At 45.3% G+C, this 24443-nt stretch overlaps 1 protein-coding gene across 11 annotated transcripts in view; it reads right to left on the bottom strand.

Moving 5' to 3' along the window:
* Positions 1-267: 267 nt before the first annotated feature.
* The window catches only part of ARHGEF9 (Cdc42 guanine nucleotide exchange factor 9), a 270712-nt gene continuing 246536 nt past the window's right edge, over positions 268-24443 (bottom strand). For 10 of the 11 annotated variants that reach the window (XM_069108283.1, XM_069108284.1, XM_069108281.1 and 7 more), the window contains 4 exons: positions 22926-23111; positions 12962-13205; positions 10086-10154; positions 268-505 (listed from right to left, as the gene is read on the bottom strand). In XM_069108283.1, coding sequence (XP_068964384.1) covers positions 324-505; positions 10086-10154; positions 12962-13205; positions 22926-23111 — 681 coding nt within the window. In that variant the 3' untranslated portion in view covers positions 268-323. The remainder of the gene's footprint in view (positions 506-10085; positions 10155-12961; positions 13206-22925; positions 23112-24443) is intronic. The other variant, XM_069108282.1, reaches the window with a different exon arrangement.

Genomic DNA, 24443 nt, shown 5'->3' with positions numbered 1-24443 from the left:
GAAAAAGGCAAGGTAGGATCACATGGTTAGAAATCATTGGTACATCTTCCTATCTAGTAACAGGTTTTCTTGTTTCCCAAAACATGGGAAAACTCATTTTTGGTCCTTCAGTACATATCTCTCTCTCTCTCTCTCTCTCTCTCTCTCTCTCTCTCTCTCTCTATCTCTCTCTCTCTCTCTCTCTCCATATATACATACGCAGGGGGGGTGTGTGTATATATATATGCATGTAAATATTAATAGCAACAGTGCTTCTCCGAAAAAAAGTCCATCTAGAAATATAATTTTATTTATTTTTAAAATCTGACGTTGCCCACTGGACGCTATTTTTTAAAGGGAGTTAACCTGCTGAAGTTTTGCCAGAAGGGCGACTGGCTTCTCTTGGGCTCCGAGAATTCAAAGACCTGGGACTGAGTGATGCCGTCTGTCACCAAATACTGTCCCTGACTCACTGGGTCCTGGGGTGGCGGGTAAGCTGGAGGGACAGCCCGGGAGTAGTTGGCACCTAGACGGAGGAGAAAAAAAGGGGAGGGGAGAACAGCAATTCACTTCAATCGGGAAGCCTGTACAAAGCTCCTCTGCTTTTCTTCTGTCGACAGTGGACAGCTCCTTGGAAGATCACAGGGCAGTACTGATGATTCGACTGGACACTCGACTTAATTAGTTGAGGTCTGTAAAATGTCAGAATGGGGAAGGGCACCGAGAGACCATCCAGATGCACACTCATTTTACAGAAGAGTAAAGTAAGGCCAGGAGAAAAGTGACTTGGCCTCGATCACACAGCTAAGTGAGTAGTACAGCTTCTCATCTCAAATCTTTGTCATCTTAGGGTAGCAAAGTGCCTGGCATACAGTAAGTATTACATAAATACTTCTCCCCTCCCTGCCCTATGGAGGAAAAGTTTATTTTCAGGTAAGAAAACTGAGACCCAGAGAGGAGACAGGACATACAATGAGTTCATGAAATGGCCAGGCCTTAACCCAAGTTGGCCAGCTATTCTTAGGCAGGGACTCTGTGTAGTAGACTGTATTTCCTCCAGGTACTTTGTCCAAGTGGTGATGGTCAAGAAAAGTACCATGGCAGAGGAGTGAAAATGCATGGCTTATAATCAGAAGGTCTGGGTTCAAATGCTGCAAGTAACACTGGGCAAGTCACTTCCTCTCTCCAGACCTATGTCCCCCTCTATAAAATGAGTGTTGGAGCAATTTTTTTCTGAAGTCTTTTCCAGCTTAAGAACTAGGATTTATCAACCAGTCAATAAACATTTATTAATTACCTACTACTAAGCCAAGCACTGGGGATATAAAAAAGGCAAAAGCCAGGCCTTGCCCTTAAGGAGCTTAGACAACGTGCAAAAAGCAGATATATACAAAACAAGCTCTATACAGGATAAAGAGGAGATCATTCAAAAAGGGGAAGGCACTAGAATGCAGAGGGGTTGGGGAAGGCTTCCTGTAGAGGATGGGATTTCAGTTGGGACTTAAAGGAAGCTAGGGAAGTCAGTAGGCAGAGCAGAGGAGGGAGAGCATTCCAGGCTTGGGGGACAGCCAGAGAAAATGGTGGGTGCTGTTCCTGGACCAGCCAAGAGGTCAGTGTCACTGGATCTTGTATAACCTGGGCAAGTCACTTCCTCTGAGTCTCAGTTTCCTTCCCTGTAAAACTGGAGGGGGGGGCATTGTGAAAAGGAACGATCACAAAGAGGTAGCAAGGCATCTTGAAGAATAGCCCATGTCAGACAATTTCCTTTTATGATAAGATAGATCAGGGAAATTCTGGTAGACATTTGTTTAGAGTTTATCAGAACATTTGATGAAATTTATTATGAAAAAGGAAGAGATTAGGGCAGGGGTGGGGACCCTGTGGACTGCAGGTCATGTGTGGCCCTCTAGGTCCTCAAGTGAAACCCTTTCCAAACTTCACAGAACAAATCCCCTTAATAAAAGGATTTATTCTGTCAAACTTGGATGAAGCAAAAAACTGCACCCAAGAACCTAGAAGGCCACAGGTAGCCTCCAGGCCACAGGTTCCCCACTCCTGGATTAGGGCTAGGTACACTCGAGTGGACTTGGAACTTGGTCAATGGCTGATCCAAAGATGAATCATTAATGGTCTGATGTTAACCTGAAGTAAGGTCTCTCTAATGGGACTTATCCTTGGCTCTATTCTCTGTGACATTTTTCCCAAAGACTTAGATAAAGGGATGGATGGCAGTCTGATAAGATTTGCAGATAGGACAGAGCCGGGAGGGAGAGCCAACATGTTGGATGCAAAAGAAACCTGACAAGCTAGAACGTAATGAGGTAAAATTAAACAGGGATAAATATAGTCTCACAGTTCAGTTTGAAATATCAACATCACAAGCACAAGATAGGGGAAATAAGGCTAGATAATACTTTATCTGAAAAAGACCTGGGGATTTTAGTGGACTGCAAGCTTAATGAATCAATGGTGTGATACGGCAGTCAAAAAAGCTAATGCAGTTGGGTACAGATCAAGGGAGGTGATAATCCTGATCTACTCAATTGACTGTGTATCTGACCAGTTATGGAAAACTGATCAATTCTGGGTCCTGTGTTTCTAGAAGGAAAAAAAAAACCCTGGAATTAGACACAGTAGGGCAATCAGGATGGCAAAAGGCCTTGGGCTTTTGCCACATGAAGACTGGCTAAAAACATGGGAAAGGTTTAACCTGGAGAAGAGAAGATTCAATGGGAACCTGATAGCTATGTTCAATTATCTGAAAGGATGGGAGGTGGAAGGGTTAAGACTTGTTCTACTTGGCACCAAAGAACACAGCCAGGAGCGATGAGTGGGAGATTCATGCAGTCAGTTGAGGCTTAACGTAAGGGAAAACCTTTTTTTTTTTTAATTAATTAACTAAATATTATTTTTTAATATAAACTTAAGAAATAAAACAAGCATTTCCATAACAAAGTGAATAGAAAAAAAGGCTTGCACATGAAATTGCAAATCCATTATGTACAACTTGCTTTTCCTTTTCCATATATAATAAAGTTATTATGTAATTTTCTTTTTTCCCCTTCCCTCCCCACCCCCCTCTGCTCTAGAGATGACTACTATCAGATACAAATATGTGTGTGTGTGTGTGTAAATCCATACTATACACACTTCTATTTATCAGTTCTTTCTCTGAATGCAGATAGCACCCTCCTTCATACATCCTTTATCATTAATTTGGGTATTTATAATAGTCAAAATGACTTGGTCTCTCAAAGCTGTTCTTAAAACAATACTGCTGTTACTATATACAATGATCTCCTGGTCCTGCTCATTTCACTTTTCCTTAGTTCATGTAAGTCTTTCCATACTTTTCTACAATCATCTAGGTCTTCATTTCTTATTCTATCACGATCATATACCACAACTTGTTTAGCAATTCCCCACTTGATGGGCATCCCCTCAATTTCCTTTTTTTTTTGCTACCACAAAGAGAATTGCTATAAACATTTTAGAACATATGGTTTCTTTTCCTTTTTCCCTGATCATTTTGGGAAACAGACCTAATAGAGGCATTGTTGGGTCAAAGGGTATACACAGTTTTATAACTCTTTGGGCATAATTCCAGATTACTCCCTAAAACGGTTGGATTAGTTCACAGATCCACCAACAGTAATATTAGTGTTCCAATTTTTCCATATGCCCTCCAACATTTGTCACTTTCCCTTTCTATCATTTTAACCAGTCGGATAGGTGCAAAATGATACCCCCACGGTTCTTTTAATTTGAGTTTCTTTAATCAATAATGATTTAGAGAATTTGCTCCTATGACTACAAATTGTTTTGATTTCTTCATCAGAAAGCTGTTCATATCCTTTGACCATTTATCTACTGGGGAGGGAAAACCTTTTCAATATTAAACTACCTAAAAGTGGAATGAATAGCTTGAAAGGTAGTGGGTTATCCCACATTGGAATACTTCAAGTAGAGGTCAAGTGATCACCTGTTGGTTATGTAATAGACGAACTGGTTCCCCTTTCAGCTCAGAAAGCCTTTAAGATTCCTTTTAGCTGTAACATTCCTAGTTGTGTGTGTGTGTTTTGTTGTTGTTCAGCTGTGTTCAATTCTTCGTGATCCCATGGACCATATAATGTCAATACTGTTCATGAGGTTTTCTTGGCAAAGATACTGGAGTGGTTTACCATCTCCTTCTGCAGTGGATTAAGACAAACAGAGGTGAAGTGACTTGCCCACGGTCACACATCTAGAAAGCATCTGAGGTCGAATCTGAACACAGGTCTTTCTGACTCCAGGTCCAGTGTTCTATCCACTGTACCACTGAGCTGCCTCATACACATACACACACACACACATATTATTGATATCTTACATCACAGTCATTTCTCATCCCTACTACTGAACCTTCTACTCTCCCTTGTGAAAAAGAAAAACCATTGAGTGGTTTTCCATCCAACATAGAGACCTTGTCACCCTGTCTGATAATGTCTGCCCAAGTAATTCCCCACCTCTCTGTTGGGAGGGAGGTAAGGCTTCACTCTTTTCTCCAGGACGTTAACTGGTCTGTCCATTACAAAAGCAGAGAATCATAAAATCTCAATGTCCATCTAATCTAACCTATATGCCAAAGAAATCCCTATTATGACACACTCAATAACCTACTATAACAGAACATCCATTACTCAGACTTCAGTTTTCTTTTACTTGGCATTTTGGCAGCCATTGTGTATATTGTTCTCTTGGTTCTGATTATTTCTCTCTGCATCAGTTCATGCAAAATTTTCCATGTTTCTCTGAATTCCTCACATTCATCATTCCAGACTGTACAATAATATTTTATCATATACACACCCTACAAGCTTTTGTAGCTATTCCACAACTGATGGGCACCAACTGTTGTTTTACCACAAAGACTTCCTTAATTATGAACCTAGTAGTGGGGTTGCAAGGTCAAAGGTTATGGAGAGTTCAATCACTTTTCTTTCCTCATTCAAAACTGAAAATCAGAATGGTCAGACTACTTCATAGCACCACTTAAGAGCCCATCAGTGCACCTATTTACTCAGATCCCTCCAGCACTGACTGACCCTATCTTTTGTTTATCTTTACCAATTGGCATAGAGTAAAGTAAACTCTCAGAATTGTTTGAATTTGTGTTTCTTTTCCTAGGCGTGATATGGAGCATATTTTCTTGGGGTCATTTATGGTTTGCAAACCTTCCTTTGAAAATTATTCATATCTTTCAACTCCTTATCTTTTAGGAAATGGCTCTTGGTGTTCTATGTCAATTCCCTGCATATTGTACATATCAGACTTTTATCAGATATGACTGATGCAAAGCATTTTCCCCACTAAACCACTTCTCTTCTTAGTCTTTATTGATTTTATTCATGCAAAAGCTTTTCAATTTTCGGTAGCCACAAAAGTCTATTAATCCTTTATGCTTATCTCGGTCCCTTGTTTGGTTAAGAATTCTTCCTCATTCCCTACTCCAACCCCAGCTACTGTTAGGAAAGTTATCTGATTTTGTTCTTTTCTACTTTTTTTTTTTAATGGTGTGTCCTTTATATTCAGGTCCCATATCCATTTGGAGCTTATTGTAGTATATGGTGCAAGATGCTGATCTAAATCGAACTTTTGCCAAATTACTTTCCAGTTTTTCCAGCAGTTCTTGTTTAAAAAGGGAGTCCTTTGCAGGGTACTTTGTATTTTAGGTTTATCAAACACTGGCCAACTGATTTCAATTTCTTCTTTTACGTGCTTCTCTACTAAGGTAAACTGATCCATTTTTCTGTTTTATAACTTAATACCAAGTCCTCTTGTAAGAGATGACGTTTGAGCTGATTTTGAAGGAAATAAGAGATTCTAAGGGGGTAATAAGGAATCACTGGGGTTTTTGAGCAGGGGAGTATCTTGGTCAAGATTAAGGGCTTTGAGAATATCACTTTGGCAGTGTGTGTGAGACAGACTGGAGTGGGGAGAGACTTGAGGCAGGGAGACCAACTAGGTCATGAGAGTCTAAAGTAGGGTAGTAGATTTGTAAGTAGAGAGAAGGGGGTCATATATGAGAAATGTTTCAAGGTAGAATTGACATGACTTGACAATTTAATGGATACTGGGTGTGAGGGAAAGAAGAGGGAGTTCCAAGAGTCAAGGATAACTTTGGGGTTATGAACCTTGAATGACATGGAAAGCTGGTGGTGCCCTCTACAGAAACAGAGAAAATAGGAGAAGGGATGGGTTTGGGGGAATAGATAATGACATGTCTATGGAATTACATTTGGAAATGTCCAGTAGGGAGTTGGTGACTCAGGACTGGAAATCAGGGCTCAGAGCTCAAAGACTAGGGCTAGATATAATAGATCAGAGTTATCTAAAGGGTGTCCCTAAAGTCTGGACACATAGGAAATCTCATTCACTATGTATATTTTCAAGAAATGAAATGAATGAAAATTTCAACATTTTATTTAATTAGCATAAATGAGATTCCATAGGAAGACATAGGAGACACATAGGAAATCTCACTAATTAATTAAATTAATCTCATTAATATGGAAAATAGTCCCCAATAGCTAGTGAAAGCTTTTATTTCATATGAAATTGTCATGGCTAAAATGTATGCTAATTAAATAAAATGGTGTTGAAAATTTCATTCATTTCATTTCTTGAAAATATGCACAGTTAATGAGATTTCCTATGTGTCCAGACTTTAGGGCCACCCTGTGTATAGAGGTGTTAACCAAACCTATAGGAGCAGGGTGAGGGGAGAGAGAAAGACAGACACAGGGATCCCTCAAAAGAAAGTGAGGAGTGAGTAGACAAATCACAAGAAAATCCGAAAGAGTGCAATGTCATGAAAACAAACCCTGAGAGAAGACAATATTCAGGAGGGGAGAGAGGTTGGTCAACAATGTCAGATACCTTGAAGAGGTCAAGAAAGGTCAAGAAAAGGCTCCTGGACTCAGCAATTAAGAGGTCACTGGTAACTTTGGAGGGCGGCTTCCATCAAACAATGAGGTTGGGAGCCAGACTGTGTTAGGGAAAGCATCATAGCAGATCAAAGCTAGAAGTGACAGAGAAGAACACAAGAAAGGGAAGGGACCTGTTGGATGATGGAATCCAATCATCTCCTCACCCCAGAGAAGGTCCAAGGTCTCACAGGGAAGAATAAGTCACCATGACTGGAGAGCAGGGAGGGCTGGAATCTGGGCTCTTTTCACTACTCACAGAGTCATAGATACATTGGGTATCATGTCATAGATATCATGGAATCCATCTCTTCATTTACACACAAGGAAGCTAGGACTCAGAGACGGTAAGGCATTTATCTAAGGTCATACAGCCAGTATGACCAAGGTTTGGTCCCAAGGTCTCTGAACGTCTCAACTCCTGCTACACATGTGCTGACTTCTGAAATGGATGCTTCTCTTCATCCATATCTAGGCTACCCTGAGAAGTAAACATAGTCTGTTACTAGGACCATAGACGAGACTCTCCCAACATGGCAGAACCTGCCAGAATTTGGGCTGTATTTGTAGAGGCTTCAAGGGCCCATGGCATAACCAACCAGAATGGATCAAACACGGACCCTGTTGTCAACTGTTATGACAGTAGTTTATTGTCCTGTCTTTATCTTGCAATTATCCCAGATATTTCTTTACTGTGGGGATAGGGGTCTGATCTAAAAAACTTGCATGTCCTTCAGCACTCCCATCTCCCCCTCCACCACCCAGCACAGCACAGAGCAGGGAGCCTGCTTTTGGCCTTTTTTTGTATCCCCAGCACTTAACTTAGTGCCTGGTACATTGTAGGTGCTTCAAAAATGGGAGCTGACTGAACACATTTCTTGAATACCTTCCAGTCACAGAATTTTCCTCACAATCACTGACAAGGTAGAAAATGTAAGTGTTATTATCACTGTGTGTGTATGTGGGGGGAGGGAAAAGGTGCTGATATTTCATTGGTCTAAGAAACTCACAGCAAAGAAACCAATGCAGACTGGTAACAAGCCTGTAACTCTGAGTCTTAGAGAGCTGTCCGGGGCCCCCAGTCATACAACTAGGATGGTTCAAAGGCAAGACCCGAACCCAGGATCTTCCTGACTTGCTGTTCATTACATTATATGGTCTAAGTATTACAGAGGGAGGGAGATGGGGCAGTTGATGCCTGACCAATTGATTTCCATCTCCCCACTTTCACCAGTGGGGCGTCCCATCCCAGAATGGGGCAGGTCCAAAGGCATGTCTACTTGCTCACATTTCCTAAACAAAGTATGAAGAAGGTTCCCTGATGGGGGCCATTGGCTAGCTGAAGATTAGCCATGTCACTGGTGATCATTAAAAAGTAAGTTTGCCAGCCTTGAGAGCAATCACGGCACAGTCAAGACAGGAAGTCTCCTTGTGGAGTAGAACTGCACCTATACCACATTGCATTTCTCTCCTTCTCCCTTGTTGGATATGGTAAGTCAGCGGAAGTGGCTACAAGGAGTGGGACACTTGGAAGCAGAGAAGAGAGCCAGCTATGGATTTAAGAGAGAATTATTGCTGGCAGCTGGGAGCTGAACTGAGCTGTGGAAAGAAGTAGGCCCAGAGAGCTCATCTGAGCAAACTGCCCATCAGACAGTGAACCTATCAGGAAGCAGAGCAAGGATACTGTGAGTAGAGAAAGGACATCATCACTCTGCAATGCCAGAGGCGTAGCCTGTCTTGGCCACATCACTACTAATATGCTCTGGGTATATGTCTACTCTTCCCACTGGCACTGTATATTTGTGGGAGACAGTACGAGTTAGGGAGTGACGTAGCAACTAGAATAGAGGAATACTATATTATTCATGCTTACTTTATAGATGAGGAATAGAGGTTAAGAGCAGGGCAGTGACTTGTCCACAGTCACATGGCTACTGACAAAGCCTGCATCTGAGTCCAGGTTTTCTGACACCAAAGTCCAGTGTTCATTTTCATATCTAGTCAAACCTCTTAGTATTGGAGAGGGAGCTAGGAGGGGCTGATGGCTCTGCCAGAGGACTTGGTAGGAGGATGACAATGCTAAGGATAAACAGTAAATACAACAGCTTAATCAGAAATTGGCTACTCATAGGCATTTATCTCCCTCAATCAAGGGGACTTGGGAATAATTCAGGGCTTTTTTCCATGGTTGTTGGCATCCTAGATTCTTGGAATAAGAGCCTTTTTGTATGGCAAGCATGCCAAGAAAGGGAGATCAGATGGGAACAGAAGGGAAGGAAAGTAGTGATGAAGCTGGGAGTCACACAGTCTTGGGAAACTTGACAGTGATCCCATCAGTGGTCAAGCTGGGTACAGAAAGGAGGGTCTCTTTCCTCCTGCCCTAACTGGAGTAATGTTGGTTCAATCAATCAATAAACATGTATTCGTGCCTAAAATGTAGCCAGCACTGTGCTAAGCAACGTTTAACAGTCTGAGCAAATGTAAGTTTGAATGACTTTACAAGGAGGTTGCTTTTTTTTTGTTTTTTAAAAAATACATTTATCTGTCCATACTCTGCTCCAGAGAGAACATCGCTAGGCATAACATACCCCAAGGAAGCTAAGGATACAAAAGAAAGGCCTTATGTACACCAAAATATTCCTAGCAATGCTTTTTTTGGTGATAGCAAAGGACTGGAATAAAAGTGTATGCCCATCGATTGGGGACGGGCTAAACAAAGCGTGTGACAAGAATGTAATGGAATCTTACGGCATTATAAGAAATGACTAACATGAAGAATTCAGAGAAGCACTGGGGGAAGTGGGCAGAACAAAAAAAAAGAAAGAATGAGCGATAACAAGCAGTGCAAACCCTGAATGCTCTGTGACCATACTAGACAAGCTTACCCTTGGAGAGGACTTGAGGGTATGAGGCGCCCTCCTCTCTTCACAGCGGTGGGGGCTACTGGTGTGAACCAGTGCCTGTCCTCTCAGATTCAGTAGATGTACCAGGTTTGTTTTTAACTATTTCATTCTCTTTCTTTTTAAACCTCTGTTACAAGGGCATACACCAAGTGGCTGACTCTCTTAATATAGACAAGACAGGAAGACCCTAGTGCTGCTGCTGACCCATTTTTTAAGCTTGGACCAAAGAAGGTCTTACCTTTTTGCTTACTGACTTTCCTGACAGTCATGGCAGCCTGCCTTTTCTGGTTCTCAGAAATTTCAAAGCCTGCAACAGAGGAAACACACAAGTTGCCTGTGGTGATTCAAGTGCCCTGAGCCACTGGCAACAGAGCAAGAAGCCAAGAAGGCCACCCTCCAAACATGTCTCCTTCCTCCCCCAAGGATGACCTACTTTCCTTTTGGTGTCAGGGATGGGGTTGAGGCCTGCACAGCACTTTAGCTATGAAATGGAAGCCTTCCCAACCTTCCTCACAAACCTGATGCAAGGCTGCTCCTTTTGGCCCAACTTCTGCCTTGTCTGGCTGTTAGAAGCAATTAAAGTCACCATAAAAACCAAAAACCTTCTGTCAATGGGTTCTTTGCAAATCCTGTTGCCCAGCCTCCTCCGAGTGATGTGGAAGGCATCTGAGGCCCTCTGAGGCCATGTCAGGAAGACACTACCAAGCTAAGGCTGGGCTTGACAATGGGCAATGTGTTCTCAGAAAAAGCTCCTTGACACCTGAGGGGATGGATGGCCCCTTTGGCCAAAGCAGCGTGCCAGGTCGTTTGAGTGACATGGGGCCTCCTGGTAGGCAGCACTTTGTCTTCTCTTTTTCTATCAGAGGGAGACCCTAAAAGGTAGAGTACTTAGCAAACTACTAATGCTGCCTGAAATACCTTTCCTCCCCATAGTGAAGTGGAAAATCCTTGGATTGGTGGAGACCAGTCTTGGGAAATTGTCTGCTCTCAGCCGAATCAACCTGTGGCTGGCTTTCTTTGTATTCCTTCCCGCATATGAAAGGAGAGAAGTTGGCAAGCTTGTCTGGAGTATTAGAAAAGCAAACTAAAGCTGGCCTTTTTCATTAACTCCAGCAGTCAGCCACTGACAAAAGCAACCAGAGGCATTTCAGTGCCAAGTTGGCACAAAGGCTTGGAATCACGAGTGTTCTCAGAGTTCAGGTAAGACCAGGATTGAACTAAGCTGTGATTACTAACAATTCGGTCAGTAAGAAAGGCACCAATTTCTACCTGTATGCTTGTTTCTTTATAAAGCTTGTTCTATTGGAATTCAACTTTGCTATGTTTATTTGTTGAAACAGGAGTTAGACATTTTCTAAAGCCAGAGAAAATTCATGTGAAATAGCTGTCTCTCTGTGATTCAGAGCCAACCACTGAGACACTCAAGCACCATTTTGGAGAAGTATATTCAGAAACAGGTAAAGCATCCTTGGAGGAAAATGCTGAGTCCCGACTACTGCATTTGCAAACTGAATGTTCCAAAAGGATGGTCAATGACACCTCTGCAGGAGGCCTGTGTTGGACTAGAAGTGGCCAGAGGGTTTGGGATGAGGTGCATTTAACTGTCTGGATGGAGTATCCAGGGACACGCCATGTGTTGGCAGTCACTGAATAAAAACTAACTGATAATTGCTACATTATTGATCCAGCCTGCAACTAGGAGATCAGGTTTTCAGTGTGGCAGCCATTGTGAACATTAAAAATCCTATAATCAACTGCTTTTAAGAGGCTCCCTTTCAGCTGTGTGACGAGAGAATGAGATTCTAAGCACAATTCGAAGAATGGAAAAATAGTAGTAATTTGGTATATTCTAATGGGGCCCCCAAGAACTTCTCTCAGCTGTCTAAAGGAGGGACAGTGAAGAAGAAAATACAGATGATGTTATGTCACCACAGTGCCAAGTGCTGAGATGGAAGGACCAAGAAGGGCTAAAAACCAGAATATTTCCAAGGACGGGAGATGGGATGGGACTAGGGAACTCCGTCTACCAGTGTTCACTGGTGCCTGTTCTGCAACTTAAGAGTCTAGGGAGCTGCCCAGGACCCAGAAAGGTCAGGTGCTTTGCCCAGGTCACATAGCCCAAAAGTATCATCTGAGGTAGGACTTGAAACCAGGCATTCCTGACTCAGAAGCCATTTCTCCATTCGTTACATCAGGCTACCCCCCATTCCCATTTATCTGTCTGTCTATCTATCTGTCTGTCTGTCTATCTACCTGTCTGTCTGTCTATTTACCTGTCTATCCATCTATCCATTTACCTACCTGTCTGTCTGTCTGTCTGTCTATCTATCTGTCTGTCTGTCGCTCTGTCTATCTATACATGTATGCATAGATACCAATCTACATATCTAAGTATGTACATAATAAATGCCAGACACTTCAATATAGTTGTTAAGGAGGGAGGGCATGGACGATTAGATAAGGCTCCCTAGCAAAGTGGGGGTTGAGTTGGATAGAAGCCAGGTCCTCATCACCATGGCCACGATTCCTTTCACAGAAACCGCTAAGTCTGAATGGACTTCTCAACAAAGCCAGAGCCAGGATAGGATCTAATAGCAAAGCCCCATTTAAAAGGTTTCTAAAGGGCTTTTCTCACAACATTGTTGAAGTGCAAGCGTTATTGACTATTTGATAGATTAAGAAACTGAGGCTCAGACAAAAGTTGCCCAAAGCCACCCAGTTTGTGAATGTCAGGGGAGGAATCTGACCAAGGTCTCTGCTGACTCATACCTTGTAACTGTCCATGCACTCTTTTTTCCCCCTCATGTACTTTGCAGGAGAGTATGCCCCCGCTGGAAAATATGCCTAAGACGATTTTAAGCCTAGATTCCATGACCTCTTGCTGACCAGAGCCCTACCTTTTTTTTTTGCTTTTCTTTTTTACAGGCAGAAGGCAGGGCAATTGGGGTTTAGTGACTTGCCCAAGGTCACAAAGCTAGTAAGGGTTAAGTATCTGAGGCTGGATTTGAACTCAGGTCCTCCTGACTCCAGGGCCAGTGCTCTATTCACTGCACCACCTAGCCACCCCCAGAGCCTTACTCTTGGTTGGCCTCTCTGAGTTTCAGGGTTTCTTACCAATTTTTTCATCTTCTTGTACCATCTTCCTCTCTTCTCTGAAAGCCCGGAGCCAGCGAAGCTTCTCCTCCAGTTTCTTGGCAAAGAATAAATGGACCTCCTCGGTGTCCTTGTTATGCAGCTTGAAGGCATTTTTCATGCTGACGTTGAAGTCATCATCACGTCCGTCTTCAATGTCAACCACCTCATACTTATCCATGTCGATGCGGCCCTTGTAGTAAAGGATGTCTCTCCGAATCAGGTCCTAGAGGCAAAGGAAGAAAGGGATTTCTGTTGGGGGGAAAGGGGCAGTTGCATATTGCAGGCACGCAGGGAACCTTCTACCACTGGCTTCTTTTAGGAATACACCTGGGAAGTATGTCAAGTGGGTCTGGCCTCATTGGTCCAATGGGCTGGAGAGGTGGGCTAATGAGGCTGAAGAGCAAGCTTGGTCCTGGCTGAGCCACTGCTTCCAAGGTAAAATAGAGTTCCCTGACAGAGAAGTGAGTCCCTCGGCCTAGGCATGCATGTCACCAAGAAGTCATGGGGATACAGGGGAAAGAGTGACAGACCTGGAGTGAAAAGGCCTAGGTTCAAGTCCATATTCAGTAACTTACCATCCATGTGTCTTTGGGCAAGTCCCTTAACGTGAGGGGGCCTGCAGTATCATGACAACTCCCACTCTCTTAAATCTTGGGTCTACAAAGTGCTTTTCTCATACTAAGGCAATTATTGGGAAAACAAAGTGCTGAGCCTGACGTCAGGAAGACCTGATGGCCCCAGATACTTACTAGCTAGGTGACCCTGGGCAAGTAATTTTGCCTCTGTCTGCCTCAGTTTCCACATCTTGAAAATGGAGATGATAATAGCACCTATCTCCTGGGGTAGTTGTGAAGACCAAATGAGATGATATTTGTATGGTGTTCTACAAACCTTCAAGTACTAGAGAAACATTCTCTATTTTTACCATTTCACAGAGGAGAAAACTGAGGACAAGTCAGTTGTTCCAGATCATACAGCCAGTAAATGTGGAAGCCAGTACTCGAACCCTCATTTAGGATCCCAGGCCTATTGCGTGTCCCAATGGCTAAGGACTTGAGTTCTCTCCTCTGTGGGAAGGCTAATCTTGTCTAAGCCTACCTTTCTGCCTGCCAACCTCCTAGAGGGCTTATGTATATATGGCAAAGCTATAAAGCAAGGTTGCTTGGGTGGGTGGGGGAGGAGGCACTGGGGACAGTGAATGGCTCTGCTACTGGAACCCAAAACGTGTGTATGCCCTACTGATGGCAGGTCAGCAGCGTCATCTTCATGTACGCAGCATAGCAGGTACACACTTATAAATAGGCACTTGCCTGAGGCTAGCTGGTAAAAAACAAACAAACAAAACAAAACAAACACATAAAAAGGTCAATCCTTTGTACACTGATAAAAGGAGATGACAGAATATCAAAGCTGGAAGGGGTCTTGGGAGGTCATCTAGCCCAATCCTCTTGTTTTCCAGATAGGGACCCCGAGGTGCAAAGGGGAAAAGTGACTAGTCCAAAGTCACACTGCCAGTGTGTGGCAAAGGCAGGACAGGTCTCCCTTGCCACTCCACTGGCTGGCCTCTGTTTGGGGGGGTAGGAAGCAGACATGATTTATTTGGCCTAAAGCTCAATGACTTATTGCCTACCCTACATGGTGAACTTGTCAATATCCTAAGGACCTATTTCACTAGAGGGATTTGGTCAATGCCTGGCCAGCCAGGCAACTCAAAGGACTGTTGAATTGTGTGTGGGGAATTCGGTGGAGATCTTTAAACTACTCAGACAGAGGCTCAGCTTCTACTGGGTCATGAAAACACTAGAGTTACTTGGGCACGGTTTGGGAAGACAAGGGCAGATGCCCTACTCGTCCCAGAGAATTATGGGTAGGTCTGCTTGGAGACAAAGGAATGGATGAGATGATGAGATAACCAGGAACAGGTCGTAAGATAAAGATGAAGTCTTCTTGCAAATAATATGGACATTTTGTCTCCCTAATTCATGTATAGTATCTCTATGCTGCAAGGGACCTGGAAGGGTGGGGGGAGGCATGCCATGGGGCAGGTGACCAAGGATCCCCTCTTAGAATATCCTCAACAACATTGGCCATTGTATGGCCAACAAGTGGCCATACAATCAAGAATGAAGAACTCACTGCCTCATGAAACAGCCTAAATCTACTTTATTCAGAAATTTCTCTCTATATTGAGCTGAAACCTACCTCTGCAAGTACCCACCCCCTCAACTGCTTCTAGTTCTTCCTCTTCTAAATGAAAGCCCTTCTTGAAATATCTGAAGACAGCTTTCATGTTTCTCTCCCCCTCTCTCCTCCTCTCTGGGATAAACAGCCCTAGTTTCTTCAGCTGCTCCTCCCATCATGTGGCTTCCATCCCTGCTCTGACTCCCCCGTCTCTCCCTGACTCAGTGGGGTCACCTTCCTGGGGGCGGCACCCACTTTCCTCAGTAGTCTGAGATCTGGAAACCCCATTCCCACCCATCTCAAGAGGCTTCTTCTACTGGTCAGTCCTGAGCCACAGCCAACTCCCACTCCACTCCAGCTTTCTATGATCTCCAGTCAAAGTGGGTGGTGTCTGAAAAGCTCATTCATTTTGATTAATGTCTGACAGCATGGTTCCAACCTTCCTATTCCACTGACCCTGGCACATGTCACTCAGACCTCATCTGTTGCTTGCAGTGGCCTTGCCCTCCTGACCGGGGACAGGGCTGGGATGTGGGGATTGATTCCTTCCACCCTCCAGGAAAGTTAGGCTCCTCTGGGCTGTCTGGGAGGGCTGGGCCCTGGCATAGCTGGGTCAACTCCTGAACCCCAGGTGCGGATGAAATGCTCTGGAAAAAAACTGATCTTGTCTTTTTGTTGCCACCATGGCGGCAGCGGCCACGTTCCTCTCTGAGCACAGCTATAAATAACCTAAGCAGCACACAGGCTGGTGGGAGACTTTGGCACCCAAAGCATTAGGCCTGTAGAATGGGAAGAGGTCAGTTCTCCAAAGGAGCCTCAGGAGCTGCAAAGGGGCACTGGAAGAGCTGCTGTGAGCCAGGGCCACTGGGGTCTCCTGAGGGGAACAGCCCATTCTTGGATGGCACATTCTGGCTTACAATGGGCCTGGCAGGGTGGGGCACTTGGCCCCAGGCTGGAATCCTTACTTCTTTATGTGTGGTCATTAATTCATAAGAGTAGCTGGCATTTCTATCAAATTTAGCAGCAAGCCCAGTCTCCAGAGGTAGGTAGAACATATGCTGTAATTCCTCTTTCACTGAGACCCAGAGAGGGCACGGGACTTCACTAAGGTCACAGAAGTTTGAGGACTCTTTGAGTCACGCATGACCTCTGTGCAAGCTAATGGGTCTGTTCTAGGATGAAGGGTCCAATCAGCATCCCTACAATTATCATCTGAACTGCGTGTGTGTGTGCACGTGTGCATGCATGTATGCATGTGTGTATGTGTGTGTGCACACCCGTGTGTGTACTGTGTGCATGTAAGGGGGGAGGAGCAGAGAGGAGAAGAGAAGGGCTCCTGTCAGACTAATCTAATCTCCTTCCATAGCAGAGACACAGGTCTGAAAGATAAGAGGAAAGAGACGGATGTTCAATTGCCCAACTCCATCAAAGCTTTGCCTTCTGTCCTCACGATCCACCCTGCACTGAGCTAGGAAAACACTGTCTAGACAACACAACTATGGCGGGTGTGGAGGGGGTGCCTTTAAAACATCTTTGCTGAGTCCTGGCTCAGGTACCTCCTGTTTTCTGAACTTGGGCTGCAAATAATCCCCATCCCCCATCCAGCTCATGGAATATGGTGTTTATATCCAGATAAATAATTTCTATCATCAGCATCTTTATAATGTTAAAAATTGGTAAGAGAAACAAGTCTAGCAAACCTAAGTCCTATGAGTCTTAAGAGGGAGAATCAGGATTTGAACTCACTTCCTTTGCCTCCAATTCCTGGCCTGTTTCCTCTCTGCTATCTAGTCTTTTAGGGCACAGCAGGGACGGAACCAATATGGTGAAGTAAAAAGCAGGAATTTGCTTGAGCTCCTGCTCCAACCACCTCCAATGTGTAAAAAATGACTCTAAACGAATCTTTTAGGGCACAGTGGCTTCAGTGTCCCTATTTGTAATATTTATTACAATTACAGGAACTAGAGAATCCTGAAGGCCCACTGCATCTCAAAATATTATTTGCAATTTTGCCAAGAACAAAATGGGTGCTTTCTCTCCCCCAAGCCTTTGCTCACACTCTGTTCTACCTGCAATGCCTTCCCTCTTCTAATCCTGACTGGTGTTCAGGTCTCAATTCAATTTGCAGGGCCTCCAGAAAACCCTCCCTGGTCACTCTAGCCCACAGGACATCCTCTATGCACTAAGGTCCTACAGCACTTGGTGTCTGGGCCTGTCAAGTCCTTTGACTTGACCTGCTCTCTTTGCCTGTGTGTGTATGTCCTGTCTTCAAACAGAGACTCCGACTCTTGTATCTGGGCATCTTCCCCGTGGGAGTACCTCTCCATGAATGTCATAAATCCAAGCAGAAGTCAAGAAAGAATGTGGCAGGCTTGAGAGATGCCTTCTAGGTCAGGTTCCCTACGTTCTGGACTATGCAACTTTGGCCAAGCTATTTCCTGTCCCTTCTCCTAGCCTTTCTTTTCATCTAGAAAATGAGCATGGAAGGAGTCAGTGGATGCAGAGTGCTGAAACCTCTAGAGACAATCCTTGGCACAGGGTAATGCATTTCATTCATTCACGGGCCAGCTGCCATTCATTATTTTTTCTAAAGACTATTTTCTGGGCTAGGTTTGTGATTTAAAGTTTAAGGAATTTTCAGTGAGGAAACTCCCTCTGCCAATGTGGATTGGAAATTAGCTCTCCAACTTATAGTCTTAGAGAGTTACCCATCATGTATATTACTATTATTGTTGTTGCTAATGATTGAAAATGGGGCATCTTATAATGGATTATAATGAATTTCCATTAGACTGTAAGTTCTCTGAGGGCAGGGAAGGCCCTATTTTTGTCTTTGGAACCCTTAGTATGGTACCTGGCACACAGTAGGTGTTTTAATGAATGTCTGCTGATAGATTAGATTTTTTTCGACAACTTATATTTAAGCATGGACCCATTTCTCAGGACAAAGAAAAAAGGGATAGGTTGGATATCCCATTTTTCCCACTTCATGAGGCTGGGTCACATCTGCCCATCTAGCCTAATCTCCTACTAGCTCCCAACCCAGCTGGTCTCCTCTCAATTCCCCATTTACAGAATCTGCTACCTGTTCACTGCTGCTCTGGTCACTTCCCATGCTCATACTAGACTCTCATTCCCCAACCTGATAAAGCACCTCCCTTCCACTCAGTTCTGACTCAGGTGCTACCCACCTCATGATGTCTTCCCAGAACTCTACCTCCCTCACCCCAAAATGAAACTGGTCCTTTTCCTCAAATGCCTCGTCCCATTTGGCCTGGACCCACTACTGTATTTTTGTTCACTCTATGCTTAAGCATATATCTATTTGGATACAGGTCCTATTCTCTTATTAAAAGCTGTAGGCTCCTCGAAGGCAGGAACTGTGCCTTATTCCCTCTCTATATCCTCAAGCACTGAGCACATGATTGGTGGTGCCTAATAAGCTGGGGGTTGAAGTGATGGAGTTATTACCAACAACCAGCCTGACATTCATGGTCAAACAGCTTTGGTATAGTCCTCAGGGGAGGAGCCCACTAGAGCAAGGGAGAGGTTGATACCAGCATCCCATGGCCAACCAGGCACAGCCATGGAGGGCCAGTCAGCCCTAGAGATTGGCTTCTGCCAAGTACCATTAAGCCACAGAAGGGTCACTACTGTGGCAAGGTCGGCCTGAATGGCTGGTAAGGGAGCCGGGCCAAGCATGGGCCTCCCAGCACCCCATGTCTAATCAGCATGCAAGAGAGACCTGCTGATCTGATCTAGCCCAGGGCTCAGCCACCTCTTCAGCCCTGAGGGCCCCCAGTGGGATTAAGCAGTACCACTGGTAGACCAAGGGCATGGGCCATGGGAAGAAGGAAAAAGAATGTGAGTTGGAGAAGTGGAAAGGAGTGGAGCATATGTGGGGAAGGGAGAGAGCTAACAAGGAAGTCTCAAACTATTGCCTCCAGGGCCCCCATGATATGTGAGGCACCCTCTGATGTTGCAGAGGAAGCACTAAGAGAGGAGGGTTAGAGACTAGAACCCAGGAGCCCTGAGTTCTAGTCTAGGCTCTGTTGTGAGCTAGCTGTGTGGCCTTCGGGGAGGGAGTGGTTCCCTCTTTAGGAATCTGTCTTCCCCTCTGTAAAACGAGGGATTTAAACTAGATGACCTTTAAGGCTTCTTCCAGCTTTAACATTCTGTGTTCTAAGGCCCATCAAAACTCAGGCATACAGTATTCTAAGGCCCCTCCCAGTTCTGATATCCCTTGTTCTAAGGAGCTTCCCAGTTCTGACATCTCTTGTTTGAAGTCCTCTCCCAGCACTGATATTCTGGGTTCTAAAGCCCCTCCCAGTTCTGCCATTCCCTGTTCTAAGGCCCCTCTCAGCTCTGACATTCTGTGTTCTAAGGCCCCCTCCAGCTTAAGTATACTATGTTCTAAGGTCCTTCCAGCTCTGACCTTATTTGTTCTAAGTCCCCTCCCAGCCCTGACATTCTCTTTCCTAAGCTGATCTCACCTCTGACATTCCCTGTTCCAAGTCCCCTCTCAGCTCTGACGTTCTGTGTTCTAAGGCCCTTCCCAGCTCAGGTATATCATGTTCTAACGTCCTCTCAGCTCTGATGTTCTGCGTTCTAAGGCCCCTCCAGTTCTGACATTCTCTCTTCTAAGGGCCTTCCTAGCTCTGACATTTTGTGTTCTATGTTCCAAGGGCCCTAGGAAGGAGATTGTTATCGTTTGAGTCTGTATCCCCTTCACTTCCTCCATCCATTTCCTTTGTCCAATTCTCCTTTACCCATGTCTTCCATCTCTATTCAAAATAGAGAAGATAGGCCAGCCCATCAAAGACTCATGAAACCTGAAGCAAAGGTCATTTGGACTTCTGGCTTCTACTGGTAGATCACCTGAAAGATAAGGCAAAGTCCAAAGGTCCAGTTTGTGGATGCCCGAGTCTTGTCTGATCACCTCTTGCCATTGTGGACAGATGTAGCTTAGTCCTTGGCTGCTGAGCAGAAAGGGGTCTACTGTAGACTTGAAATGGAAATCCTTGTCTGTAGTCCCATGGTGAAAATGTTAACTATCAGATATGGCCTTCATGTCAAGCTCTACTAGCTGAACCCATCTGCAGCAGTAGGGGAAGCCCCTAGTTGGGCTTTCCCTGGGAAGACAGTCACCAATTCCTGTTGCAACAGGGAGAGGCTTCTTGTGAGAAGTAGGCTTTACCTCCATTCCCAGATTCTCCTGCATCTGGTGATTTATGAGTGCTTCTATTCTCCTCAACATTCACCTGGGTTTAGCTCACTGGGCAGCTGTGACGCTGGGCTTCTTTAGATCCATCTCACATGGCTCCATTCTGGCCTCCAGCTGACTTCTTTGTTGTGGGCCCAGACCAGCTGAAGACTTGACTCTGTTTCTTTGGGCTTGGCTCTTCCAGTGCTGTCTCAGAAAGTCATACTCACAGATAATTAGAAATGGAAGGGATCTGAAAGGTCATCTGGTCCAATCTGTATATTTTACAAAAGTGGATACTGAAGATCAGAAAAGGAAGTGACTACCTCCATTGATCCATGCTGAAGTTTGTTGAAATCAGTGATGGGTGAATGAATTCAGAGAAAGCAAAACCAAACTAGAGAGAAGCAAGACTTTGGCTATTCTTCCTAGCTTGTTTCTGTGGTAACTCCAGTGGTGAGAGAGGATGAAGACTTCGGAAGCAGACTGCTCCACTTGGTCCTGCTGTGGGCTAACTGGAGCTTGGTGGGGTGCTGGGAGCAGAGCTAGGCAGAAGGTGAGCTGGTGACCATCTCAGTTACAGATCCACAGCCCTTCTCCCACGCAGGCTCAGCTCCAGACTGAGTCAAGAGTCAGCCCATCAGAGATGCGGCTTAAACTGATGAAGAGTGAAGTTTGAAGAAACAGTAAACTAGATAGGCAATGAGTACAACAAAGTACAGGAGAACAGCAGCCAAAACTGAACGCTGTGGAATCATGATGATGAAGCTGGGTCCTGAGCAGAGAAGGTCCATGATTCCCTCCACCATTCCTTGCCAAGGTAGGACACATGGTTGGGCTCGTTGGGTACCTTCTCTTTCTTTGGAATCTTTTGTTTTCAAAGCATGGATGGCTGGGTAAGGAAGTGGATGGTGGGGATAGATTCCAAAATGGAGGTGATGTAAAAACAAGAGATCAGTATATCTTTTGGAAAGAGTCAACTCATTTGCTCAGGACATGTCCTTTAAATGCTAATGCTACTTGATTCTAGGCTCGATGAAACATATGCACACACTCTCATCCACCACATCCACTGCATACATATGGGCACACACACACACAGAACAGAGAGCTTAAAAAACAGATGTGGGATTTATGGGATAAGCTAGAAAAAATGATAGTGTCAGAATGACAGCTTTATGACTCAGGGATTTTCTAGTCAAACATTTTATGTGGTGTCTCAGGGAGTGGGTAGAAGGACTAGGTGGGATGGAGGTAAAAAGCCCTCCAAACCAGAGACTGCCTAGGCCTTTTCTAAGCCTCCACAATGTTTTTCTCCTGCAAGCCTGAGAACAGAGCCTAGAATAAAATTTCTGATCCAAAAACGACCACCTACCATGGACAGAAGCAAGGAAATGTGCTCCAGAATTTGGAAGGGAATCTCAGTATGAGAGGGGCCCTCAAAGGACATCTGATCTAGACTGTCCCAAAGCAGGGGAACCCTCTATGATATCTTCAGTAAACCAGTCACTCAGCTGTGGCTTGAAGAGTTCCTGAGATAAGCCAGTGCTTTTCCTGGGCCTCAGTTTCCTCCTCAGTAAAATGAGGGGTTTGGACTCAATGGCCTCTGAGGGCCCTACCAGCTCTAGATCTGATGCTCTGTGTGACTTTGGACAAGTCCCTTCCCTTCCCTGGGCCTCTATTTTCTTCTCTGTACCTTGAGGGGGTTAGCCTCTGAAATTTCCTTCCAGCTCTGGCTCTAAGTGCTCAGGATATCTAAGGTAGCTGCCCTGGGTCTCTTAGCCACCTTTCCAAAGTTATCTTACTAGTCACTTGGGCGAGAGTTGGTCTTACCATAGCCAGATTAGGACACTGCCTACATGGAATCCTTTCAGAGGCCCCCATGACACACAAATTCCTTCCCCCACTCATTCAGTGATGTTCAAGCCCCTCCATCAAAGGCTGAAGTTTTCTCATTCCCTGGAAAAGGCTCAGGATTAAAACACTAATAAGCACCTGCTGGAAAGGGCCAAAGGAAACAGAGCTTGATGCTTATGGTATGTCTAGGCTCAAAGGAACGTGAGAAAAGATCTACTCCAGTCCCTTCATTTGAACTCACAAGACTAAGACTAATCACAAGATGTTAACTAAGGCCCAGAGAAGGAAATGGACAAGGAATCACAGGGCTTAGAGCAGGAAGGGATTTTACAGAGACCAGTCTTATCCAGATGAAGAAAATGAGGCCTTGAGTGGGGTCACTGCCTATTTGGATAAGGAAGGAGATCAGGGAGAGAACAAAGGCTTCTGGGTAGGAAAAAAGAGGTACTACACAGTGAGAAGAAAAAGGAGGTTGGGGCCTCCAAGACAAGGCTTCTCCAAGCTGGCCTGGCTGGACTCCGGCCTTCACTGGCCCTGGCCCTCCCCTTTGCCGTTTCTGCAGTTCTTACCCCTGTGCTGTGAACCAAGAAGGGTGTGGAGACCCATGCTAAGCTGTAGCAAGGGAGGCTAGGGCTTGGGTGCCCCCCTCCCCCCTCCCTTCTTCCCCTCCCCCCCCCCCCCCACAGTGCCCAGCCCTCTCACCGAGCTCTGTGCCGCCAGGGAGGCAGGAGAAGGAGCTTCCCGGAGCTGGGTTACCTTTTTACAGAGGACCAGCTGGTGGTCAAAGAGGAAGAAGACCCTCTGCTGGTTGCGCCCGTACGGCTGGTATATCCAAGACATCTCCCCAGTGTAGATCAGCTCTGAGCTCCGGTCCAGGATGTCCTCCCCCTGAGAGAAACAAAGTCAGGTCAGAGGCTGCCAGAATGGCCACGACTAGGGGTCCCTGAGATACAGAGGGGAGGGGGAGGCAGCAGACTTGCTGTCCATGCCACCAAATGTGGAGGGAAACTGAGGCCTGGGAGGGAAGGGTCACACGTAGGATCTCAGAGGTAGAGGAGGAAGGGGGCTCATAAGCCATCTACTTCAGGCCCCTAAATTTACTGAGGAGAAAACTGAGACCCAGGGAGGGTAAGGGACTTGTCCAGGGTCACATCACTAATAAGGACAAGAGACAGAACTAGAACCCAGGTCTTCTCCTCCCAGGTCAGGACTCTTGCTACTTCTAGAAGAAACGAAGGTGGCCCGAGGAGTGGAAAGGGGGGTGCTTTAATGGAGCCATGCTGCTAAAGTTAGATAAGAGGAGTTCACTTAACCAGGCAGGATCAAACATGGTGTCAAACATGGCAATCTGCAGCTTCACTTGGCTAGAAATAACTCTACTGTAATGAGAGAATCCTGGAGGGAGGAGGCAGGGGCATTGGGGGAAGGGGGTACAGGGTGTAGAGTTACTCTTGGAGCTGTAATTAAGGAGGAGACAGGAGGGCAGAGAAAGATAGCTGGGAGCCATGAGCTGAACCCACCAACCTAAGCTGCAGGAAGCCCTCCCTCTGCTCTCCTGAAACCCAGGCAGAGAAGCGACTGGCCTCAGGGAGAGCGCCAGTGAGTGATGGAGCTGGGACGTGTTCAGGGCTCCTGCAGCCTGGGACAGTGTTCCCATCAGGCCACATTTATGTTGTACCATTTTCCTTCCTTTGAAAAGTATACATTTGAGCAGATGGTACAGGCCCTCTCCTTTCCAGATGAGTAAAGGGGGGCAGGGAAAGGAAGAATCTACTCAGCCTCTTATAGTTGGGGTTTCCCCCCCTCCCCTTGGTTAATTAAAATCTGTGTATTAAAACAGGAGAGCTTGCTACTGACTGTCTTCTTGGTCCATCATCCACAGGAAGCAACAGACAGCTGTCTTATCCCTTGGCTAAGAAGCAATGGGGAGGCCAAACTTCCTAGATTCCAGGTCCTACACCAACGAAGACTCAAGCCCTCAAGTTAGGGTAAAAGACAGGCAGGCCCTCAGAACCTTGGAGTAGTCAAGAGCCAGTAAAATCTTAAATGCAGCAGCAAAGATCAGTTAGGAGAGGCCTCAGGACAGGGGATGTCAGAGATGGGAGGGCCTTAGCACAGGGAATGTCAGAGCTGGAAAAGGCCTCAGAACAGGGCATGTCAGAGCTGGAAAAAGCCTCAGGACAGAGGATGTCAGAGCTGGAAAAGGCCTCAGGACAGAGG

The sequence above is a fragment of the Petaurus breviceps genome, unplaced genomic scaffold (genome assembly GCF_028583685.1).
Source record: "Petaurus breviceps papuanus isolate PSGF00001 unplaced genomic scaffold, PetGlider_PUasm1.0 90339, whole genome shotgun sequence".
Classification (NCBI taxonomy): Eukaryota; Metazoa; Chordata; class Mammalia; order Diprotodontia; family Petauridae; genus Petaurus; species Petaurus breviceps.
Note: the sequence above shows the minus strand (reverse complement) of the source record. Positions and strands in the feature narration are given on the sequence as shown.